Genomic DNA, 22,049 nt, shown 5'->3' with positions numbered 1-22,049 from the left:
GTCCCACCCCATCAATCCTTGTAATCCAGACAGTAATATTGTGATGCCTTTAGAGAGCAAGCTCCAAATGTTTCCAAATATCAGGGGGAGTCCTAAACCCTTGGGTCCCACTGGAAGCATGGATTCAAATTCCTACCAAATACTTAAGAAGTCTGCACTGGAGTCTATTGTAAAGTGAAAAAACTATCCACAGGTATATTTTTCAGAGGCATAACTCTACAGTGCTGCCTCAGGTCTGTCAGTGAGGTAACCTGAACTTTCAGAATAAATTTATGAAACAAAGTATATCTAACTGCTTCTTGAAATCAGTAAACTGAAAAAGCTGAAAGGTTGTATAAAATATTTGCAGTTCCTACACCCAAGGCCAGCTATGATAAAGCAAATAGAAGCTTAATGAGGATTTTTAGTTGCAGGGGGGGAAATCTGACCTGTAGCAGCTATTAAGGGAATAACTGTAAATCAGATTATGAAAAATTCCTTTAATAATCTTATGCCAGTGAAATGGTCAATTATTAACATGGTGAGAACCTTTTATTAAGGATTCTACCACCATCCCACACCGTTTAGACCTGTATCATGTGCAAATCTCTCAAATGTGTGACTGAAACCGTCACAATTTAATTAATGTTTTATGTCTAAATGAATCTGTGGATTGCATAGAAAATTGAAACATCCTATTTCATTTAAAACATGCACCCTCCTTGCTTTCAGATTGATGTGGTTGTTTGGTTTTTTTTGTCTACTCCACTTGGGTTCTTCCTGTAGCTTTTTCAGAACAAAGGCTTATCAGCACTCCTACTGATTTGTTTATTGTAGTTCTTCCTGTGCATGACCTTTGCTGTCCATCCTCTCTTCTACAACCCAAATGCTTTCTCAGGGGGCAATCCTTACAGTAAGCTGGCTCTCTCCTTGAGACAAGATGCTTAAAATGCACTCCGCTCCAACTTGGCCCTGCCTTCTGTCATGTACTCCCTCCAGTACTGGAGGTGGTGTGCCTCTGAACACCGGTTGCTGGGGAACGCAAGTGGGGAGAGCACTGTTGCACTCAGGTCCTGCTTGCAGTTTTCCCATGGGCATCTGATTGGCTACTGTGGGAAATAGGGTGTTCAGCTAATGGGGCTTTGTCCTGATCCAGCAGGACTCTTGTGTTCTTAAAGTTCTTGGTCTTCTCACACTCACTGGCTGCATACACACCTTGCATTTAAAGCACATTTCCCCACCAAAGAGGCACAGGAACTGTAGTTTACCACTCACAGAGTTACAATTCCCAACACCTTTAAGAAACTACACTTCCCAGGGTGTATGTGCTTTGAGTGCACGGTGTGTGTGCAGCCACTGTCTTGTTTCTCGCTTACCTGGTAAACCTTTGTGTGAACTTAGTTATCCTTCCCTCTGCCAGTACTACGTGCCTGAACTGTAACAGAAGCTGCAGATCAGACTCTTCACCTCCTGCTCAGTGGTTTCAGGCTGAATAATTGGTTGGTTCTTTTGCAGCCAGCTGGAATAGTCCTAAAAAGACGCTGTCCTGGGACATTTGTTTTGTAGTTGTCTCCTTGATGCTCTTCACAGTTAAAGTGGTGGTCTTTCTTCGTGAGTTGGGCTAGGTTTTTTTTTATGGGATGGTTTGACATATATATCTCTGTTGGGAAAGCTGTATGTACTTGTATTTGTAATATCTCTAGTTCTGAAAGAGGAAGACAACTCTCCCCCTTCCGCTCTGAAAAGCTATCAAGAATTCATATAAACCTTTGGAGGGGAGAGCTGTGATGTCAGAGTAAAGGAATGCACCTTGTATTTTTGCACTTGTCGATCTGAAGGTTGCTTTTGATCTGGTTAATAGGGAGCATTTGTGGGACAAATTGTCCAAAACAAGTATCGATGGTATATTGATTTATTTATAAGGCTTCACACCTAAACCTTCAGTAAAGGAGAGTTGTAAAGGAAGACAGTTGAGGGATTGTGTAAGGCAGGGGTTGTCAACCTTTCTGGACCAGAGAGTGTCATGAACCTGTAATGGTCATGAGTTATTAAAAATCTAATAACAATAGGGACTCTGGGAGACGGTTACAGTTAGAAAAGACAAGCCTTTGCCAATGTACAATCTTGAGTTTCATTTTCCAGCTGAAGACGGTTAGAAGAAGCCTTAACAAGCTGCACCTGGTTATCTTTGCTGATTAGCAAGTGCCTGGTACCCAAGGTCATCCTTGGCCTGTACAGTTGGAAAACACAGTTGGGAGGGGGGCCTGAAGGCGCGAAAATGTGAGAAACATCGAGAAGAAAGTTACATCAGCCAATTCCTGATTGGTCAATTAATTTTGGACCGTTAGGATCCTTTTCCCTTAAGTATAGGGCTAGAGACCCATAGCCTTTGTTCTCTGCCTATGCTGACTGGCACCAGAGTTCCAAACCTTTCTGCCTTATGGTTCCAGGGGTTGCTTATGGGAAGGCAACCTATGTCTGGTTCCATTGCTTTATGTTGAACATCCATCTCTCTTAGGAGAGGTGCCACGCAACCAACTACCTCGTGTGTAAGTAGTTAGGTGAGTTAGTTTGTTATTTTCTTGTTGTGTGTATGAATTCTCTTGTAAGAACCTAAACCCCTGTTGGGTGAATGGTCTTAAAGGATTACTTGCTGCTATTTGTTATGTGCACTTATATTTCTTAATAAAGCTACTTCTATTTAACCTGGTGTGTTCAATTGAGAGAAGGGGTGGTTCTGGATTCAGTGCCTTGACCAATCTCAGTCACTAACTACCAAAGAGGGTTAAGAAGTTAAAGGCTTGGATTTTAAGTGTTAATCCAGAGGTGCCTGGCAAGGAGTGTAACTGTGACTCTTGCCTTTTAGGACCTTGGTTTTATATATCTTCTGGGCTCAGAGATCCCCTGGCTCTGAGTGGACCAGTATACAGGGGTGGTGGCAGCCTACCTTCTACCTTGCAGGGTTGTTGTGAGCGTACACAGCCTTGGCAAGGGTGAAGTAATAGCTTTTTGGTTCCAGTCTCATTTCCCTAAGGGTGGGGGTCTGAGTCTGATGCATGAACCCAGTACCTTGAGGGTCTGGGGGTCATGACAGAGAGCACATCTTAAATTTTGAGAGAATGCTGGGGGCACCAGTCACAAAATGACTGCCATGGGGGGCATGACATAACACAAAATTAGAGTAGTCATGGTGAAGCTTTTCCCATAATTGTATTTTCATACTAGAAAAGCCTTAACCTGATAAAGTTCTTCCTGATATACAGCTGTTAAAGGCACAAGAACCCTGTTTTTTTCCAATGCCAACCCTAAACCCTGTATCCACTTAACTGGAAATAAGCCCCATTAAACACAAAGACTTACTTCTGAGTAGAAATGTATACCATTGTACTGTAAATTAGCTATGCACTGCATTGTTAATGAGTCCCTGGTTTTAAGCTCCTATAAAGCGAGGAACATGCCTAAGCCTCTTTGCAAAGTTTTTCATATTTGCCTTTTTGGGGAGGGGGATTCTTTAACATTCAACCACACTTACTGTGTAGTAGCATTTGCAGAAAATAATTTCTAGGCACTACCTGATTTCAAGTAAACCAAGCACAGGAAAGATTCATCCTGGTTGCTAGAGAAAAAGGAAGGGCAAACTATGGAGATTTCAAGGATTAGGAAATAAGAAAGATGCAAGAAAAGTGCACTAAAAGGGAGGGCAAAACAGCAGCTCTTTGGGACCCCAGGGATTCCTGCCACCTTGTGTCCAAACAACTCAGTCATCAGTCATAGCTCTGACTTCACAACATTGACAGGCAGGCATAGCCAAGCCGGCTGATTTCACATAAATAGCTTAGAAGGGTACTTGCACATTTTGCTCCATGACATTTTCCTAGGAGGGCTAGAGACATACTATTTAAAAAACAACAACCCATGAAAGCTCAAATTCTAGGCTACCTGCTGGGGGCACAACTAAAGGCCTTTGCTGTCATAGCAGCGAAGCCTGGTGTAAAGCTACTGTAGAGTGAAGAAGTAGACTTCCTATTTATTCCATTCAGCTGCTGTCATTACAGGTACAGATTAAAGGCAAACTTAGGGGCCAGGAAAATTGTGGATTCTAGTCACACATTCACTGTGGTAGATTGAGTTTCCTATAGTAAAAACACTTATTAAAACTTCCTTATCTTTAACAATTACTGTTCTTTGAAGTGGAAGGATTTTGCAAGGAAAGAAATGGGCTTAAGTTTGTTTATTGAAGTGAAATGTTAGCAGTCTAGTGGCCTTAATTTATGAAGAGGCTTAGCTTTTTTTCTCTCTTCAGAAGAATTTTCCAGTGCTGACTAGGATCTGATTTTTAAAAGGGTTGTTGCAATAACATATGTGGCAATCACACAATGTAACTCATTATTCAGTTTTCCATGTGTTTATGTGATAAGGGTTATGGCTTAAATTTGCTGCTGTTGACAGGCAAAATGTTCTTGCAGTAGAGTATTTGAGGAGGGTTAGCTCCATGCGCTATCAGCAGATCTGAAGTTTTATTAATCTTGGGAAATGAAAATGGATAAATGACTTCATTTTTCTGTTTAGTTCGTATGTGACCAACATCTCACTGCTCTAAGGTGGAAAAGTTAGGTCCCATGTAATGTACACTTATTGTTTATTTAGAAAGGTTGCAGTGAGCCACAATTCCTCTTGTAGCTCTTACTACTCTGAGGATAAAGTGGCTGGAGTAACTCCATTATGAGGAAAGGTTACACATTTTGGAACTTTTTAGCTTAGAAAAAAGGCAAATAAGTAGGGCATATATGTATACTACATTATGTGGAGAAAGTGGACAGAGAGGTGTTTTTCTCCCCCTCTCATAATATTTGAACTTGGGATCATCCAATGAAGTGGAATGGAGGGAAATTTAGGGCAGACAAAACCAAGTCCTCCTTCACACAGTGCAGGGTTAAACTATGGAATTTGCCCCCACAAAAGGCAGTGATGGCCACCAACGTAGACAGTTTTAAAAGGAAATTAGACAGATTAATAGAGGATAAGGCTGTCTGTAGCTACTAATGATGTGTGCATATTGCCTCCAGGATCAGAGGCAGCAGCACTCTGAATGCCAGTGGCTGGGGAGGAGGAGAGTGCCATTCTCTTCTTATTCTGCTTGTGGCAGCTTAGGTTACACTTGATGCTTTGTCACAGCTGTGCCACTTATTATTGGATTTGCATAATACATTTCTGCTTGGCATCTCCATGAACAAGTTTATTGGGGATATATGCGTCACTCGGTATGATTCATGTGTTCAAGTATCTGTGGGGAGTAATCCACCCACGCTAGGACAGTGTACTTAATGCTAGGCATTACACAGTGTTACCTTAAAACATTAGTGTAGTGGTATAGAATTCTGTGCTTTTCTAGTCCAAATGCAGATAGATCTTTTGAGATTGACTCAACAAATAATTCAATGGGTAGTCAACTGTGTTTATTTTTTAATGTTACATGGCTGTTATTCCAGAGGGATAACGAAAACGATTCTGTGACACTTTAAAGGCTAACAGATTTGTGGCAAAAACTTTCATGGACTTCATCTGATGAGGTGGGGTCTAGTTTGTGAAACTGTATGCCACATATCTGTTATGTGTGAAAGACTGGTTTTAATGTTTAGTTTAATATAAAATAAGGTAGAAATGTAATGGATGCTAAGTATCTAAAGCTAAAACAGCTGTGCCTCTGAATTCTGCACTTGCATGCTAATACAAAAAGTAGCTGCTGCAGAAGGGCCATGCTGCAAACCAGTGGTTTTCAAGTTAGTGTTCCCAGAAACCCAAACGCTGTTCCCAAACATTGTGGATGGCTGTTATCTGACTACGTTAAAATGTTCTCAACCTGCCTTTCTCTTGGGAAAGGCTGAAGTGGGATTTCCTTGGTAGGAGAAGGTGAGGAACAGAAGTCTTGACAACCACAAGATTTGGCTTAGCTAGCAAGGCCAGCCCCAAATCACTTCATAGATCCTTACCTGCTCTAGTTTGCCTGGGTCAGGGGTGTAGTTGTCCAGGGTCTCAGGAGGTCTTAGACCCTTTACCTTTTTGGGAGCAGGGTCCCAGCCAGGTCCCTGTGTCCCAGTGACCTATGAGCCAATCAGCATAAAAGGGGAGTGTGTTAGCCACTGAGAAGTGTCTTCTAACTTGTTTCCTTGTACTTTCTTGCTGATTGGAGCCAATGAGCATGAATGAAGGTGAGTCAGCCACTGAGAAGACTCTTCTCAGTAGCTAACACACTCCCCTTTCATGCTGATTGACTCCTAAGGACGTCTGTTGTTGTGGGAGAAGGCACATGCTGGAAGGACTGAGGAGTGTGAAGATGATGATGGAGAGCAAGCAAGGGAATGAGAGTGTATAGCTGTGAGGGGGTGTGGCATAACTTTCATGAAGGGTCCCTGCACTTCTGAATTTGCCACTTCACTACTGGCCTGGAGTGTATGGTTGCAGAATCTGGCTAGGGTTGCATGTTTGAATGTGTTCCCAGATGAAAAAGCCCCTTGCCCATGGAAATCTAGAACACTGGAAAGGAGGATTCTACATTAGTCCTCTTCTTGACATTCTGTGTTCAGACAGCACTGGTGTGTGTGTGGGGGGTGTGTGTTAAAGCATTCAGGCAAGCAATCCCGGCCAGTCTTTGACACATACTTCTGAATATGTACATAGATTCAATCAAGACACTGAAAACAATAAATTTTGTTGAAATACAAAATGGTGATGACATTATGAAAATGTTGGCATCTGATTTGCACCTCTGTTTTCTTCTGCTTTGCTGTGACTCAATATAATGAGGCCCTCATTGCTCTATTGAGTTTAGAGACTGATTTTTACTTGTTCTGCCTTTTGAATTTCATTTTGCTATATCATTATACAGATTTCTGAAAACCTGCTGTTTATAGGTACTGTGCATCTGTAGTTGAGAGAGTTTGATGGCTAAGGAATTGGGCATGGAATTGGGAGATCCTAGAGATTTTTAGCTGAAAAGGTGGCAATCTTCTTTTCTACTACTAGCCAATCCGTGTCTGTGTAGTGTGCCAAAAAAATGAAGGTGCTGTTTTTCCCTTAGCAAAGTGATTAAATGAATGGGATGGGTTTCTAATGTGGTTAGACGTGCAGAGTGTCATCCACTTACTTTAACCATAAAACCTGAGGCAACAGGTGTAATAAATCAGTAGAACAGCATGTGGTTATTCTAATTTCATTATCCAGTTAAACGGAAATGAAAGCAGGAACCCTGAAAAAAGAGCAACTGGAGGCTGGTCTGAAGTATGTCTTTGTGAGCGTGTGTCACTGTCTGAAATGTAATCTGCTGCAGAAAAACATAGTACTTCAATAGTGCCTTCATTTCCTGCTATATAGTGGTGTACTGTTGGAGGAATCTTTTCTGTTGCTCTCTGTAAGTATATTTTGCATTAATGCTGAATCTGTGTTTTGTAATGGATTAACGAAACGCTTATGTGATCAGAGCCTCCAGCTTACCCAAGAGCTTCATGCACACGAAGACTGTTTTGTTCTTGTGTATAGGTAGGGAAATACGCCAAGTGTGTGTAGTGGGGAATCCCCTTGCTGGTGTGGATCAGTCCTCAACTCTTAGCAGATTGTAGGCAGCCCCTGTATGTACACTCTTCAGTTTGCACAGCAGAGTCTTGCTGAGCTTTGCACTGTACCATAGTAGCTAATGGCTTTTGGACATGTCAGAATGGTAATGTTCTGATGCCATATATTGATCTCTTTTTTCCCTAACACTTGGAAGAGGAGAGAAAGCAAGTACATAAGGCTCCTGGGCATTGCTCCTGAGTGTTTGGGTTGTTGGGAATCCCTGGGATGAGGTTGAGGCCTTGCTTTTCTATACATCCATTTAGTCACACTGTCTGACCTGCTTGCAGGGCTAGCAAGTAAGCATTTCAGTGAAGCATTTTACACCACTATTAGCCTGCGTCTTACCTCTTCCATTTCCTTTTTAAATCTGGACAGGCTAATCACCTCAGTCTTCTTTATTCTCTCCTCTCCCCACTGCCCCAAATAATTGAATTGGTGGGATCCACACTATACATTTAAAGTAAATCCAACACACATTGAACGCACATGACTTCCCCCAAAGACTCCTGGGAACTGTGGTTTTCCCCTCTCAAAGCTACACATTCTTAGCACCCTTAACAAACTGCATTTTCCATTATCCTTTGGGAGAAGTCACATTAGAAAGCTCTTAGAACCTTAGAAAGTTCTATATCGTGAGGACCTTAAAGGTTTTATTCTAGGTCCTACTGCCTGCTTAGCCATTAACCTACGCCAGCCTTCTCCAGCTCTATATCTAAATGTATTTCCTCTTCAGACATTATGGAAGAGGTGAGGTTGACATACTATGGAGATGCAGGAATCAGTTCCTCCCTAGAATGCATGAGGTCTCTGCCATGCAGAATCTTAGCTAGATTATAGTTTGAACCTGTTCTGTTGGATTTAGGCTTTCAGTGGCTGATGTTTTTAATTAGTCTTTGGAACTATTATGAACCACCTTCAATAAAGTGCATATGTTTTCTCTAGGGCTGGATGAATGAGATCCATAGCTATGATCCAGAAACATACCATGCTACATTGACTCACTCTGTCTTTGTGCGACTTGAAGGAAGCACCTTGAGACTTTCAAAACCCAACAAAAATATTTCCAGAAGGGCTGTTTACAATGAAGCTAAGCCTGAAGTCACCTACATTAGCCAGAAAATTTATGATCTTACAGAGAGCAAGGTGAGCGCCAATGAAATTCTAATAATGAGAACTAAGAGTGTTTGATATTATAATGGGACTTTTGTTTTTCTCCATTTGCAACTGGAGAAGGTGCTTAATTTCTGAATTGTGGTGGGGGGATCTATCTCTGCCAGCTTGGAAGATCCACAGCATTGCAAGATGAACCAGCTTTTGCCCTCTGAAATTAGGCTCTGCTCATATTTGACTCCTCTTGGTATTAGCTGATCCAGCATTTCCTCCTCTTGATTTCCCAAACCTAGCTTGTTATGGGGGAGGTAAACTGGCATGAGGAAAGGCTGGGGATAGCAGAGGGCTGATGGGGAGCTCCACTGTGCCAAGACTTTCCAAACTTTCAATGAGCTCTACGAAAGAAGTCTAGAACTCAGGAAGGCCAGTGCCTCTTCCAAATAGTAAGGGAGGGTCTTTGCCCATCATTATTTGCAGCTGTTTATATATTCAGTGAATGCATACCATTCCGTACTTTTCTGCCAAGTGAGGTGGACTATGAGACTGTCTCATGACTTGTTTTCCAGATTCATCTGGTCCCCAAAAGTTTGGCTCGAAAAAGAATCTGGAATAAAAAGTATCCTATTTGCGTTGAGCTTGGGAGACAAGACGACTTTATGGCTAAAGCCCAGACTGACAAAGAGACCTCTGAAGAGAAGCCACCTACAGAAAAAGTGGATACAAATAGTGAAGAATTGAAGAAACAACCTCAGGATGGCACAAAGTCCATTACTCAGAAGGACCAAGTGCTTTATCTCTTTGGAAGGACTGGTAGAGAGAAGGAGGAATGGTTTAGGAGATTCCTTCTGGCTTCCAAATTAAAATCGGAAGGAAAAAAGCCAACTGCTTTGTGTGGAAACAAACCTGGTAGGAACCTGTTTGCTCATGTTATTAAGACTACTTGCAGTGAGCTCAAAATACCAGCTTATAAAAGATTCACTGAAGTTACATATTCCAGAAGGAACATTGGGTATTCAGTGTGTTAAACAGAACATGTCTAGACTGCAGTCTGGGGACAATTTAACACCACCTAGAGTCATTCCATATTTTAAAACCGTGTTTAACTATCTGCATTTTTATATCCTGCCATATGTAGTTTGATGCATTAAGTAGAAATGAGATTTTGAGTATCTACTAGCACTTTCTGCTTTCACTGGAGTTAATACTCTGTCCTAAAGGTAAAATATAAAGTAGTTTTTGACCTTCAGCAAATATTGTGTGAACTTGTAGTGCATTTGAAATTCACTCTAGTTATCAGCCCAACAAATTCTGTTTAAAAGGTTGTTTGTGAGGGGAATTATAAAATGTTTTGATGTTCTGTTTTGAAGTATCCTAGGAGGTAGAGTCTTCTAGAGTGTTTGTGATCTCAATTTATTTAATTGGTGTCCTCCTGTAAAACATGCCATTGTTTCTTTAGAATAATCAGATACTCTTCAGAGAAAAATACTTAGGAAAAACAGTTGGGTATGCTAATCTCAAAACCTGACATGAATCTAAATGTTCTAAAGTTACATTGACAAGAAACATCAGACTTACTGCCAAAGGCTGCAATTCAGTACATGTCTACTCAGAAGTAGCTAGCTCTATTGGATTCAATGAGACTTACTCCCAAGTAAGTGTGTTTTGGATTGCAGCCTAAGACATATAATTGTAAAATCTAATGTGGCAAGCAGCCATTACATTTTTAATAAGCCTCTTTTTAATTCATCCTTCCTCTCCCATCACAAATCTTTCCCCACCCGTTTTAAAATGTTTGTGGAAGGAAATGTTTGTAGCTTGCTTATGGGTTGTCATCAACTAAGGCCTACTCAGAGTAGATCCATTGAAATTAATGAACCTAGGTTAATCATGTCTATTAACTTCAGTGTGTCTGCTCTGAGAAGGGCTGGCATTGAATCTGACCCTGTTTAGCAATATAGATGTAGAATCTAGAAATCTGGCCATAATTGAACCTTGGAGTGCATTGTATATCAATAAAATAAAATAACCCCAAAGAAAGTTTAGACAGTTTCTGCTAAGCATTTGGTGATTATAGTTTTTTAAAAATACAAACTGACTTGTACTTCACTTGTACTTCAGTCCTTCCCCATAGTTCACACATTCCCTGCCATTGTTCAAAACCAACATATCTATTAATTGTAGTGCAAAATTCTTGCCTGTTTTATAAAATAAATACTAATATAAATTTACAAATTGAACTCATGCAAATTCAACAGGTTTGCATAACCTACCAAGCTTATAGAATTTTCTACCTCATCAATGAGAGGTATTTAATCCAGCATTCCTTCTATTAAAATGAAGCCCAATCCTGCACACAGACACCAACTTTAAAGGCTGAGAGGGTTAAGACTACTGTGTGTAGTTGCCTGTCCACCAGAAGTGCTGTCAGTCAGGAGGGGACTTTGCTGTAGCAGAGGCTCCAGCTTTGTCCAGGCAAGCAGACAGCAGTTGCTTGTTATCTTTCCAGTGGAAGCAATCAGAAGACCCTGAAATGGGGCATTTCGTGAGCAGAGGTGTCACCATCAGTTTTCAATAGTAGAAAATTAGGCAAAACTACTCCCACCCCCCCACTCCGTCCCACTGCCTTCTGAGATCAGGCAGGGCTTTGGATGCAGCAGCAGATCTGCCACTGTGCTCCTCCCTGGCCCAAAGTAGGATTGCTCTGCCCATTATTTATTTGCTTGTAATGAAGTTCAGAGATTTTTTTTTTCCTGTAAACTATGATGGACATACACAATGTCTCCTCTAGCACTTGGTTTATCCTTAGTGGCTTCACTCACCCAGGCATATTAAGTACTTAGGATTCTGGTAGAAAGTGGAAGATTCTTTTGCCAAAAGTCAGTGGGGTTTAGATGGGGAGGTGTATAGCTTTCTGCCCATGCTGTAGACTTGACAGGAACCTTGTTTCCATTTTGTGTCAAAGTTCCTTAACATACCTGGTTTGGTGGGCTGTGGGCAGTCGTGTTGTAGCTGAGCCTTGGCCGTCTTTTTTCCTGGAATTTCCTGTGTTTTTATTTTCCTTCCTTGTGGTTCCCTTCCAAATGGCAGGTGCTCCTTGCAATTGCCAAAATACAGCTTGCAAATTTAAGAACACAGGGTTTTTAACTTCTGAGGAAAAAAACTTGCTAGCAACAACTTAACATATGCCTTGGGGCACTGTCTAGCACAGCAGTGTAAAAATGTAAATCTATTTCACTGATGACTTAATCAAAACACCTGTATGGGGACTACATGAGAGAATGATGCCTCCGATTGCATGTGTGGCTACGTGAAAGCCCAATTCCAATGTATAGCAATTTGGAATAGATGACTTTGGAATATATTTTATCCACTTCCTCAGCTGGTAGATAAAATACATGCTTTTCTCATCTTGCTGCAGCTATTGTCTCCCACAAGAATCTTACCTTCTGGTCATCAGATTTCATACCTGATTACTTATTAATGACTGAGGTCTTTTTCCTTCCCTGCATTTAGGATTCTTGCCAGCACATAGTAGATCTGACAGCCAGTCTGGAGTTCTTACACATAGCCGTAGCAGCAGCAAAGGAAGCATAGAAGAAATCCTCTCTCAGCCAAAGCAGAAGGAACTGGCAGCAGGCGTGAGACAAAAAATGCTTTTGGATTATAACGTGTATATGGCCAAGTATATTCCACAAGAACACACAAGCCCTATTGCTAGTCCAGTTCACAGTGCCAACAGCAGCCCTACAGCTGTGAAGAAGGTGAGGTTTCTAGGGTTTAACTTACATGTACTGAAAATAATAATAATACCCTTCAACTTCTGTTGTGTCCAAGAGGTTTCTCGTCTTACTACCAGTAGTGTGGTGTTGGGAAGGGTATGTCTTCCATGAGCTTGATAGAGCTCAGCCCACTTTTTATTTTCAGTATATTTGTCTACTTTGAATGATACAGTACCTTTTTACTGGTCTCCGTAGTGTTTCCATAGCAGTGGGCAATTGCCAGGGTGTCTACACAGTAATCCAGAAGCTGAATGTGATAAAAGGAGCAAGATGAGGCCAGCCTCTGTTCTATAATCACCCCCCTCCCCAATATACTGCTCTTGTCAATATGACTTAGAGCAGCTTTGGACATTACTCAGGAAGTGTGAGCTTCCTTTCTTTCCCCAGTTATGTGCAACATCCAGTGCTTTTTCCATTGTTGGATGTACAAGCTGTCCATGGTTACCCAAGGAGCATGAGAAAGAGAAATAAATTATTATTATTATTATTATTATTTATTGCATTTGTATACCGCCCCATAGCCGAAGCTCTCTGGGTGGTTTACAACAATTAAAAACATTAAAAACAAATATACAAATTTAAAAAACACATTTTTAAAGAACAATTTAAAAACACATGCTAAAATGCCTGGGTGTAAAGTCTTGACCTGGCACTGAAAAGAACAGTGTTGGCGCCAGGCACACCTTGTCAGGGAAATCATTTCATAATTTGGGGCCACCACTGAGAAGGCCCTCTCCCTTGTTGCTTACACTTTCATTCTTACCACTTGGGCTGGAGTGAACTGATTTCTCCCTTGCACCCCCCAAAGAGTATGGAGGGCAGTATATTGGCATGGTATAAGGTGATCCTGTTAGCATCTCAGGTTTGCGTGCAAGCCATGAAATGTAATTGTATTTGACCAGAGGTGACAGGGGAACAAAAGAAATGTTTATACACTATATGAGAGGCAAAACCTCTCTCAACCCTCTCTTTTGCTATCTCCAGCCTGGTTTAATGTGACCTTTTACATAGTTCCTTTTTTATATTGGCTTTCTTGAAAAAGAAAGGAAACTCTGTACAATACATCCTGTGAAAACTGTTGGCAAAACTGTTTGCTAAAATGACCCCATGTTCTCAAATAAAGGCTTGCTTACATTGGGAAATACAGTTCTTTGAATAAGGCATATGAAATAAGTTTAACTTACTATTGAGTAGATAAAATTACATCCTTTCTATAAAGAAGTTCATGTTAGTCTGTTAAGTGTGCTATGCAGTTCCTTGTGTAAATAGCAGCCCAGGGAGAATTGTATATTTTCAGCACTGTTGTCAGAGTTGCTAAAAGTAAGGAGACCTCTCTCTCTGTTGCCAGTTGCCAGATGGTGAAGAAGAGGAGCAGGAAGCATGGGTAAATGCTTTGCTTGGAAGAATATTTTGGGATTTCTTGGGTGAAAAGTACTGGTCTGACATGGTATCCAAGAAGATACAAATGAAGCTCAGCAAAATAAAGGTATGAATGTTTTCCTAAGCGTGTACCCTCTTTTTTTTTATTCTTGAATAAAGAATTTAACATGTAGCTCCAGGCTATGTAGTTCCAGGATGCTACCTTGAACTGAAAATAGTTTGGGCATCCTGCAGCTCTGAGCAGACAAAGGGTGGGTAGAGAAAGACTGCTTAACCCTCTGAGCATTTTCCAGCTCAAAATCACCTCTCCCCAAGCTGCTGTTTCACCTATAAGGAAAACATGGGGTCCCTGTATGCTTTCCACTATTGAAAGCTGAAAAGGCAACTTGAGAAAGATAATTATTTTAAGCTTTAAAAAATACCTGAGGAAGAAAAGTTTAAGAAGCCTTTCCTGCCCACCTTTTCACACTCCCATCCTGCTCAGGCTGCATACACACACAGTAACTTTAAAGCACATTCACCCCCTGCCACGAATCCTGGTAACTGTAGTTTACCCCTCACATACCTAAAATTCCCTGCACCTTTAATTGGCTACAGTTCCAGGATTCTTGGGAGGAGAGGCTGAAATGTGCTTTGAATGTGCTTTAAAGCTGCGATGCATAGGCAGCTTGCAACTTGGGAGAAAAAATGGTAGTGCTCTGGATGGCTGCTGTTGGAAACAGAATGTCAACCTATATGGTCGTTTTTGTTCTAACACAGCTAGGCAAACTTGAATGTTCTTTTATTCATTACTACAAGGTATGACAGTGACTAAGATTGGCTGTGTTTGGTCCTTGTATTGCTTTTTAATGACTAGTCTACTTTTTCAGCAAAACCTGTTCTGAACTTATAATTTGACTTTGAGCATCATCAGGATGGCTTGCTTATAAATTTTTTTCTTGTGGCTGAAAACATTGTCAGATTTAACACATCCATATCATACTCTTATTTTTTGCGTGGCTGCCTGTTTCCAGGCTTGAATAAAACTTCCAGTTACTACCTTAAAAAGTTCATAACATTTGGAGGGCATCATGATCGCAAAGGCTGTTTTGGACTATAACTCTTATCAGCCCCATCCATCATGTACTGATCATTGTACTGATTTTGTGTTGCTTGTCTTGTTCCACTACTTTGGTCAATTTCCAGTGGAAAGGTGGCTTCCAGCAACTGTATTACACAGTGAATGCATATGTTGGACACTTTTTGAAGTGCTGCCATTGACCTCTCCTGAGGGTGTTGCAAAAATCAGCATGATAAGGTAGTCAGCATAGGTCCTGATCTTCCACTAAGGTGTGTAGTTTGTTTATTTTATGTCACTCTTGTACGAAGAGTTGGTCAGAAATACATATGCAGCATCTTCACATTTCTTGCAATGAATACAATGCAAGAAATGTTAGAAACAATGCATTTCTGGAACCTAACACAAATTATTGCTAAGCTTACATTCAACCAAGGCCTTTGAAACATTATGTTTTGAATATCAAATATTTTAATGTATTTTTGTTATATTTTTAACATGGGATGGGCTTATTTCAGCCTTGTGTGGATAACTTTTTTTTTAACACCAAAATACCCAATGGCCAGTGATGGCTGTTAAATTTATAAAGTAGGAACGTATACACAGCACTCTGTTTTCACCAATCCTGAGTATACATCTTGAGAATGTAAGCAAGAAGTGACGTAATCAGATAAAGGTTCACCCAGGGCAGCATCCTTTGCAGGTTCTGGGTGGCCCGCAAGAATTATTATTATTATTATTTTTAAATATATATATCCTGTTTTTCTATACAGTAGTGCCCAAGGTGGCCCCTGGCACCAGTGTTCTGCTTGCCCCACTCCTGTCTTCCCAACACTCAGATTACTTCCACACTATATATTTAAAAACATATTTAAAGCACATGGCTTTAAATGTAGTTTACCTTTCACAGAGCTATAGTTCCTAGCACCATTAATAAACTACCATTCCCAGGATTCTTTGATGGGAATCATGTATTTTAAAGGTATGGTGTGGATGGGTGCTAAGGCTTCAATAACACTTACTAGGAAGTAAGGTTACTACACCCTAAGTGGGGCTTAGATTCTGAATAATGTTCATGTACTTTTATGCTTTCAAAAAAGACTGGCTTCTTCCTTTATTCCCCCCCCCAGTTGCCATATTTCATGAATGAGCTGACTCTGACTGAACTGGACATGGGAATAGCAGTGCCGAAAATCCTTCAAGCCTACAAACCTGCCATTGATTATAAAGGTAATATGTTCGATTTTTAATGTTGTAGAATGCTTTTATAATGCAACTATCCTGTGATTGTTTCTAGCTAACAATTGAAGGCAAGCAGTTGGGCTATGACCATCACGTTTCCAATTCGAGAAACTGCAGAAGGGTAACCATGCTGGTTTTTAAATGTTACTTACATTTTCCTTTTTGTATACCACATTTGTATGACAATTCATTTTATTTGGTTTTGCAGCCTTTCTGCCTTTTATTTTTGAATAGAAGATTTATGCTCTTGAATAGTAAGGCTTATACACATATACATTAGGAGTGGGGAATTTTTCCTTGAAAAGCACAGGAGCAAAAAAACTAGTGGTATATGGTAACTTTTTTATCTTTACCATTGAAAGGAGGGTGTATGAAGGGATACTGCTTCCGGGGTGGAGGTCAGGCTTCTCATCGAATTACAAATTGACCCACCTGAATGTCAGAGCTCATACTCTTGCACAGAGACCAAAATGCGTGTGTGCATAGTTACTATGACAGCATGTTTTTATGACTGAGCCTGAAGAAATGGTACTGAGATTGTGAGGCAGCCAACCAGGAATATATTTCTGCAGAGAGAGAGACAGAGAGAGAGAGAGAGAGACGGGGGGGGGGGAGAGAGAATGAATCCAAAGTCAAAATATGCAGGGGAATTTCTTCACTTTCTTCGAATGTTTCCTAAAGAACTTTTTTTAAATCTATAGTTAGAGTTTTCACATTATTAAAATAAAACAGTAAATCCCTTATTCCCTCACCACCTGTCCTCCCATCTCCCCTTTCTCCCTCTGCCCTCATGCCTTCCCTTCTATTTTTGGTTACAACATTTTCATTTCTGATATTTGGTTGTTTGGCATGTTAGGCAGGGTTCAGATTCATGCGGGGTTCAGATTCACACACTCAGATGATTAAGATAAATGAGCGAACTTCTTGGGGTACCTCACTTTCAGCTTGCTCAAGTAGCTCTTCAGGAAGCAAGGGTGGGGAACATCTGGTCCTCCCAGATGTTGCTGGACTACAGTTCCCATCATCCCTGACCATGCTGGCTGTGGCTGATGGGATTTGGAGGCCAAGAAATCTGGAGAGACAAAGCTGAGCCATCCTGACGTTAGAAGCAGCGTTGGAAGTAATTGAAGGAATTCCCTTGATAAAGGGACTTACCACAAAATGCACTGGAAACCATATATTGTTGCACCTGTCACTTTTTGTCTTTTTTGTCTTTTACAGCTTTTTTTAATATATATACTCCTAGTAGTTGCTTCATAGTCTGTGAGCACGTGATGCAGCCACCTTGCTGAACTTAAGCAGGTCTAGGGTTGGTTAGTGCTTGGATGGGAAACTGTCTGGGAACACACACCTGACATCCTGAGTTTCATGATGGAAGGAAAGCTGGCTATAAATAAATATGCTCAATATGGCTGGTTGAAGAATAAATGTTCTTCCAATTTAACATAATCCCACTTAGGGTTAAGAGAGAGTCCGGAGTTGTACGACGTACACAGTAGGAACATGGAATGTGAGAAGCATGAACCAGGGAAAGTTAGAAATTGTCAAGCAGGAAATGGAACACATCAACATTACAAAATTTGGCGTGAGTGAATTAAAATGGACGGGAATGGGACATTTTCAATCAGGCAACTACAAAATATTTTATGCAGGAAATGAGAAATTAAGAAGGAATGGAGTTGCTTTAATAGTGAGAAGTGATGTAGCAAAAGCAATTAGGAGCTATAATGCAAGGTCTGAGCGAGTGATATCAATGAGATTTAACAGGAAGCCTATTAACATAACTATCATCCAAGTCTATGCTCCAACAGCAAACACAGAAGAGGAGGAATTGGAGAGATTTTACACAGAAGTACAAGAAGAAATTGATCACACACCAAAACAAGATGTGCTGATAATCATGGGGGACTGGAATGCAAAAGTAGGGAACAGAGAAGAATTAGGAATTGTAGGGAAATGGGGCTTAGGAGATAGAAATGAAGCAGGAGAAAGACTTATTGAATTCTGTGAAACCAATAATTTGTTTCGTGCAAACATATTTTTTAAGCAACCGAAAGGACGACTGTACATGTGGACATCACCAAATGGTCAATATAGGAATCAAATTGATTATATAATTGGTAGCAGAAGATGGAGAAGTTCCATACTTTCTGCGAAAACAAGACCAGAAGCAGACTGTAGTACAGATCATGAACTGGTCATATCGAAAATCAGAGTAAAACTAAAGAAGAAGAACAAAGCAATAATAATGCCAAAATACAATTTAAATAACATCCCAGAAGAATATAAAGATCAAATAAGGAACAGATTTGAGGCTTTAAACTTAGTTAATAGAGATCCAGAAGAACTATAGATTAAAGTCAGAGACATTATCAGGGAAGAATGCAAAAAGACAATACCACCAGTTAAAAAGAGAGAAGGATCTCAATGGATGACTGATGAAACTCTTAAAATGGTTAAAGGAAGCAAGCAAAAACAAAAGGTGATAGAAACATAGTCAGAACCCTAAATGCAACAATACAGCGACTAATACACAGGGACAAAGAACTATTACAATAGTTATTATGCAGAAACAGAAGACAACAAAAAAGGTAGAACAAGAGCCCTATTCCAAAATATTAGAGAAATTAAAAGGAAATTTAAACCAAGAGTAGGGATGTTGAATAATCAACAGGGGAGCACACTGACTGACGGAGATGAAATGGAAGATGGAAGCAATACCCTGAAGAACTATATAAAAGAGATGCAAGGATGACAGATTCATTCACGGAGGAACCATATGATGAAGAACCAGTAATTTTAGAATGTGAGTTGAAAGCTGCTCTTAAAATACTTGGAAGAAACAAATCTCCAGGAACTTACAAGATCTGAACAGGGTGGTTTATAACAGAAGGTATTGTAGGGCTCTGATTCATAGGGTCGACATAAGTCATAATCGACTTGAAGGCACATAACAACAAGCGTTAAGAGATCTCTTTTTTTTGAAAACATGATAATTGCTTTGTATTGAGTTTTTATATGGTGAGGGAAATGTCCCAGAACTGATCTCACAACATTGAGGAGATCTTATATTCTAGGAGGGGTGGTTTTTCTAGTATTTGCAACTTATTATGAAGTTTGTAGATTATTGGCTCACATTCTCACAGCATTGGAATGAAAGGTGAATATTGATCTCCAAGACATATGCTTTGCTTCTGAAAAAAAGTAGATCTTGAAACGTCATACTTAACACATTAAGGCTAGAGAGAACTGTGTGTGTGTGTGTGTGTTTTCCTGGTTATGTGCAGAATGATGGTCAACTGTTCTGGAGCAAGAAGTTCTAGAATGACATCAAACTGGTATGTTCATTTGAACATCTTTTTGTAGCAATGAGGCAGAAAGTTGACAGGAATATTTAATTTCTACATGTGAAGTCTTAGCCTGAATTTTAGTGTTTAAAGAAGTGTATGCTGTTTGTCTTGTGGTTGTGCTGTTCTTCTTATGTATGTTGCATTTTCAAAAAAAGGAGATTAAACAAAAAAACTACAAAACATGTATCTGACCTGACAATAGTGGAACAGAGAGAGAGAAAAATGAATGTGTACAATATGGAAAACAGTGACACTATCAAACATGCCTCTGCTTCTCAGACTGTCGTCTGTCTCCAGCCGGTCATTCTGCTGTCCTGTTTTTGTAAAAAACACAACACTTGGACTACATTGTATGGCACATCTGCTTTTTATCCCCTCTGGGTTTTCAATATTTGAAAACCTGGATTTGTGCTGTGCAAAAGAAAATATCCTCCCAGTAATCTGATTGAATTGTTTCCTTTGCTTGATTCATTATATTGTTTTTAAAAAGAATTGTTGTTATCTGGAGCATGCTGACTCACTGTTTACATAAGTGGGAGCTTTATTCAACAGATTACATATGGAATCTGACTGTTTCTGGTGCCCTTTCATTTCACCAGTTGAAACCCAAGGAAAATCTTGTATTTTGTTTTTGTCTTTATTGTGGGGGGGTTAAATGGGAATTATTCGTATTCTTCTATTTTAAATTCCAACTCATCTTTGCTTTTTGTTAGCAATACTGACTATTCAGAAAGCCCTTCCCATGTTGCTTTTTTCAAAGTACTAAGTTCCTAGCATCCGAAACACAGGCATGCATGCACAATGACTAATAGATTCAGAAAATGTAGGCTATAGGTTTTATGGACTCCATATTGTTTTGCAGGATGGTCTCTGCTGTGGCTTATTGGAAAAAATGGATTTTTCAAAGACAATCCCATTTTTCCATGCAGGGAAAATATTGTAGTGTGTTTTATGGTCCAGTGCATTCATTGATAAGACTAAACTACTATTTGCAGTGTGAATAAACATTCCATCCCCTGCTCATCTTGAACTGGTTAGGTTATAATCTAGAATTGCCTGGCAGAATATGTCTGTGTCTTCATAGCTGCCTATGAAGTCATGCAAAGTAATGGAATGCTGAAAGATCTTTAAGAACCGTGCATAATCAAACTCTGAAATTCCCTCCCACAGGAGGCAGTGATAGTCACCAACTTGGATTTAAAAGATTAGACAGTTTCATGGAGGATAAGGCTGTGTTCTACCTCCACTGTTGGGGGCAGTATGCTTCTAAATATCAGTTGCTGGAAACCACAGAAGGGGAGAGTGCTCTTGCGCTCACATAGGCATCTGGGCCACTGTGAGAACAGGATGCTGGACTAAATGGGCCACTGGCGATCTAGCAGGCTTTTCATATGTTCTTATGTTAAACTAATTCCAAATGTAGTGTGCTGGAGAAAGTACTTTGATAATCATTTAGAAATTCTGGGTGGATGCTAAATCATTCTACCCATTCACTGTTGCCACCCACTTAAGTGTTTGAGTATGTTAGCGATGATGATAATTTGGAGAAGTCATTACAAGGAATGAAAGATATGCCAGTTTTTCTTAAACTGCATATCCAAAGAGCATTGAACTTTGAATAAGAGGTTGGACTTGAGAGACTGGAAGGCTGCTGCTGCTTGACAGGCTGCTACTCATCCAACAAGTTATTGCCTCTATTAGGCATGGCATTTAGTCCAAAGAGAAGACACTTGCCCATCTTGCAGAACTTTAAAACTGGAAGTCTTAGTAGGATGATTTTAGAGTGTAAAACTGCAGCATACTCTGATTATGGAACGCTCTCCCCAGGGAGGTATGCCTGGTGGCATCATTATCCATCTTGAGGCATCGGGCAACAACATTTCTCCCAGGCATTGGATTCTTAACTTTGGAAGGCTTTTGGAGGGCTTCTGTAGTGTAGCCTTCCTAAGAAGGGTTGCTCCACCATCTTTTGTTGTTTACTTTTAATAGAAATCTTTTACTTTTATTTTTTATGGTAAGTCACTTTGAGTGTGTATATATGTGTAGAAAAGCAACTAACAAATTTAATAAATTATAAAATTATAAAAAATAAAGATGGTGTGGTAATATGGCAAGTTTGATTTCTGGCACTGATATTGTAGTTCTTTTGATGCTGACAATTATTCTGAACTCATCTTCTGTCTGTTTTTGTCCAAACAGAGCCAGTATGATGTAGTGATTAGAGCAGTATGGTGCCACTCATATGTTGCTTGACCGACAACTCCCATCATCCCTCATGCTGGCTGGATCTGATAGGAGCTGTAGTCCAATAACATCTGGAGGGCACTACTTTGACTATCCCTGGGTTAAAGTGTCAGACATACATTGGAGAGATCTAGGTTCAGATATGCCTAAGCCACAAAGCTTACTGAGTGACCATATGCTATGTCTCGGTCTTAGTCTATCTCAAAGGGTTGTTGTGAAGATAAAAAGGATGAGTGATGATCACCACCCTAAGCTGCTTGCAGGAAAGGTGGGATTAAAAAAAATTGACTTGGAAAA

General features: G+C 40.2%; 1 protein-coding gene across 4 annotated transcripts in view; it reads left to right on the top strand.

The window, feature by feature from the left end:
• TEX2 (testis expressed 2) overlaps positions 1-22,049 on the top strand; it is a 139,807-nt gene that overhangs the window by 84,827 nt on the left and 32,931 nt on the right. For all 4 annotated transcript variants that reach the window (XM_061615519.1, XM_061615520.1, XM_061615518.1 and 1 more), the window contains exons 3-7: positions 8,533-8,733; positions 9,267-9,606; positions 12,214-12,461; positions 13,828-13,965; positions 16,047-16,146. In XM_061615519.1, coding sequence (XP_061471503.1) covers positions 8,533-8,733; positions 9,267-9,606; positions 12,214-12,461; positions 13,828-13,965; positions 16,047-16,146 — 1,027 coding nt within the window. The remainder of the gene's footprint in view (positions 1-8,532; positions 8,734-9,266; positions 9,607-12,213; positions 12,462-13,827; positions 13,966-16,046; positions 16,147-22,049) is intronic.

Source organism: Rhineura floridana, chromosome 3, assembly GCF_030035675.1.
Source record: "Rhineura floridana isolate rRhiFlo1 chromosome 3, rRhiFlo1.hap2, whole genome shotgun sequence".
Lineage (NCBI taxonomy): Eukaryota > Metazoa > Chordata > Lepidosauria > Squamata > Rhineuridae > Rhineura > Rhineura floridana.
The sequence above is the reverse complement of the archived record's forward strand: the minus strand, read 5'-3'. Positions and strand labels throughout refer to the sequence as shown.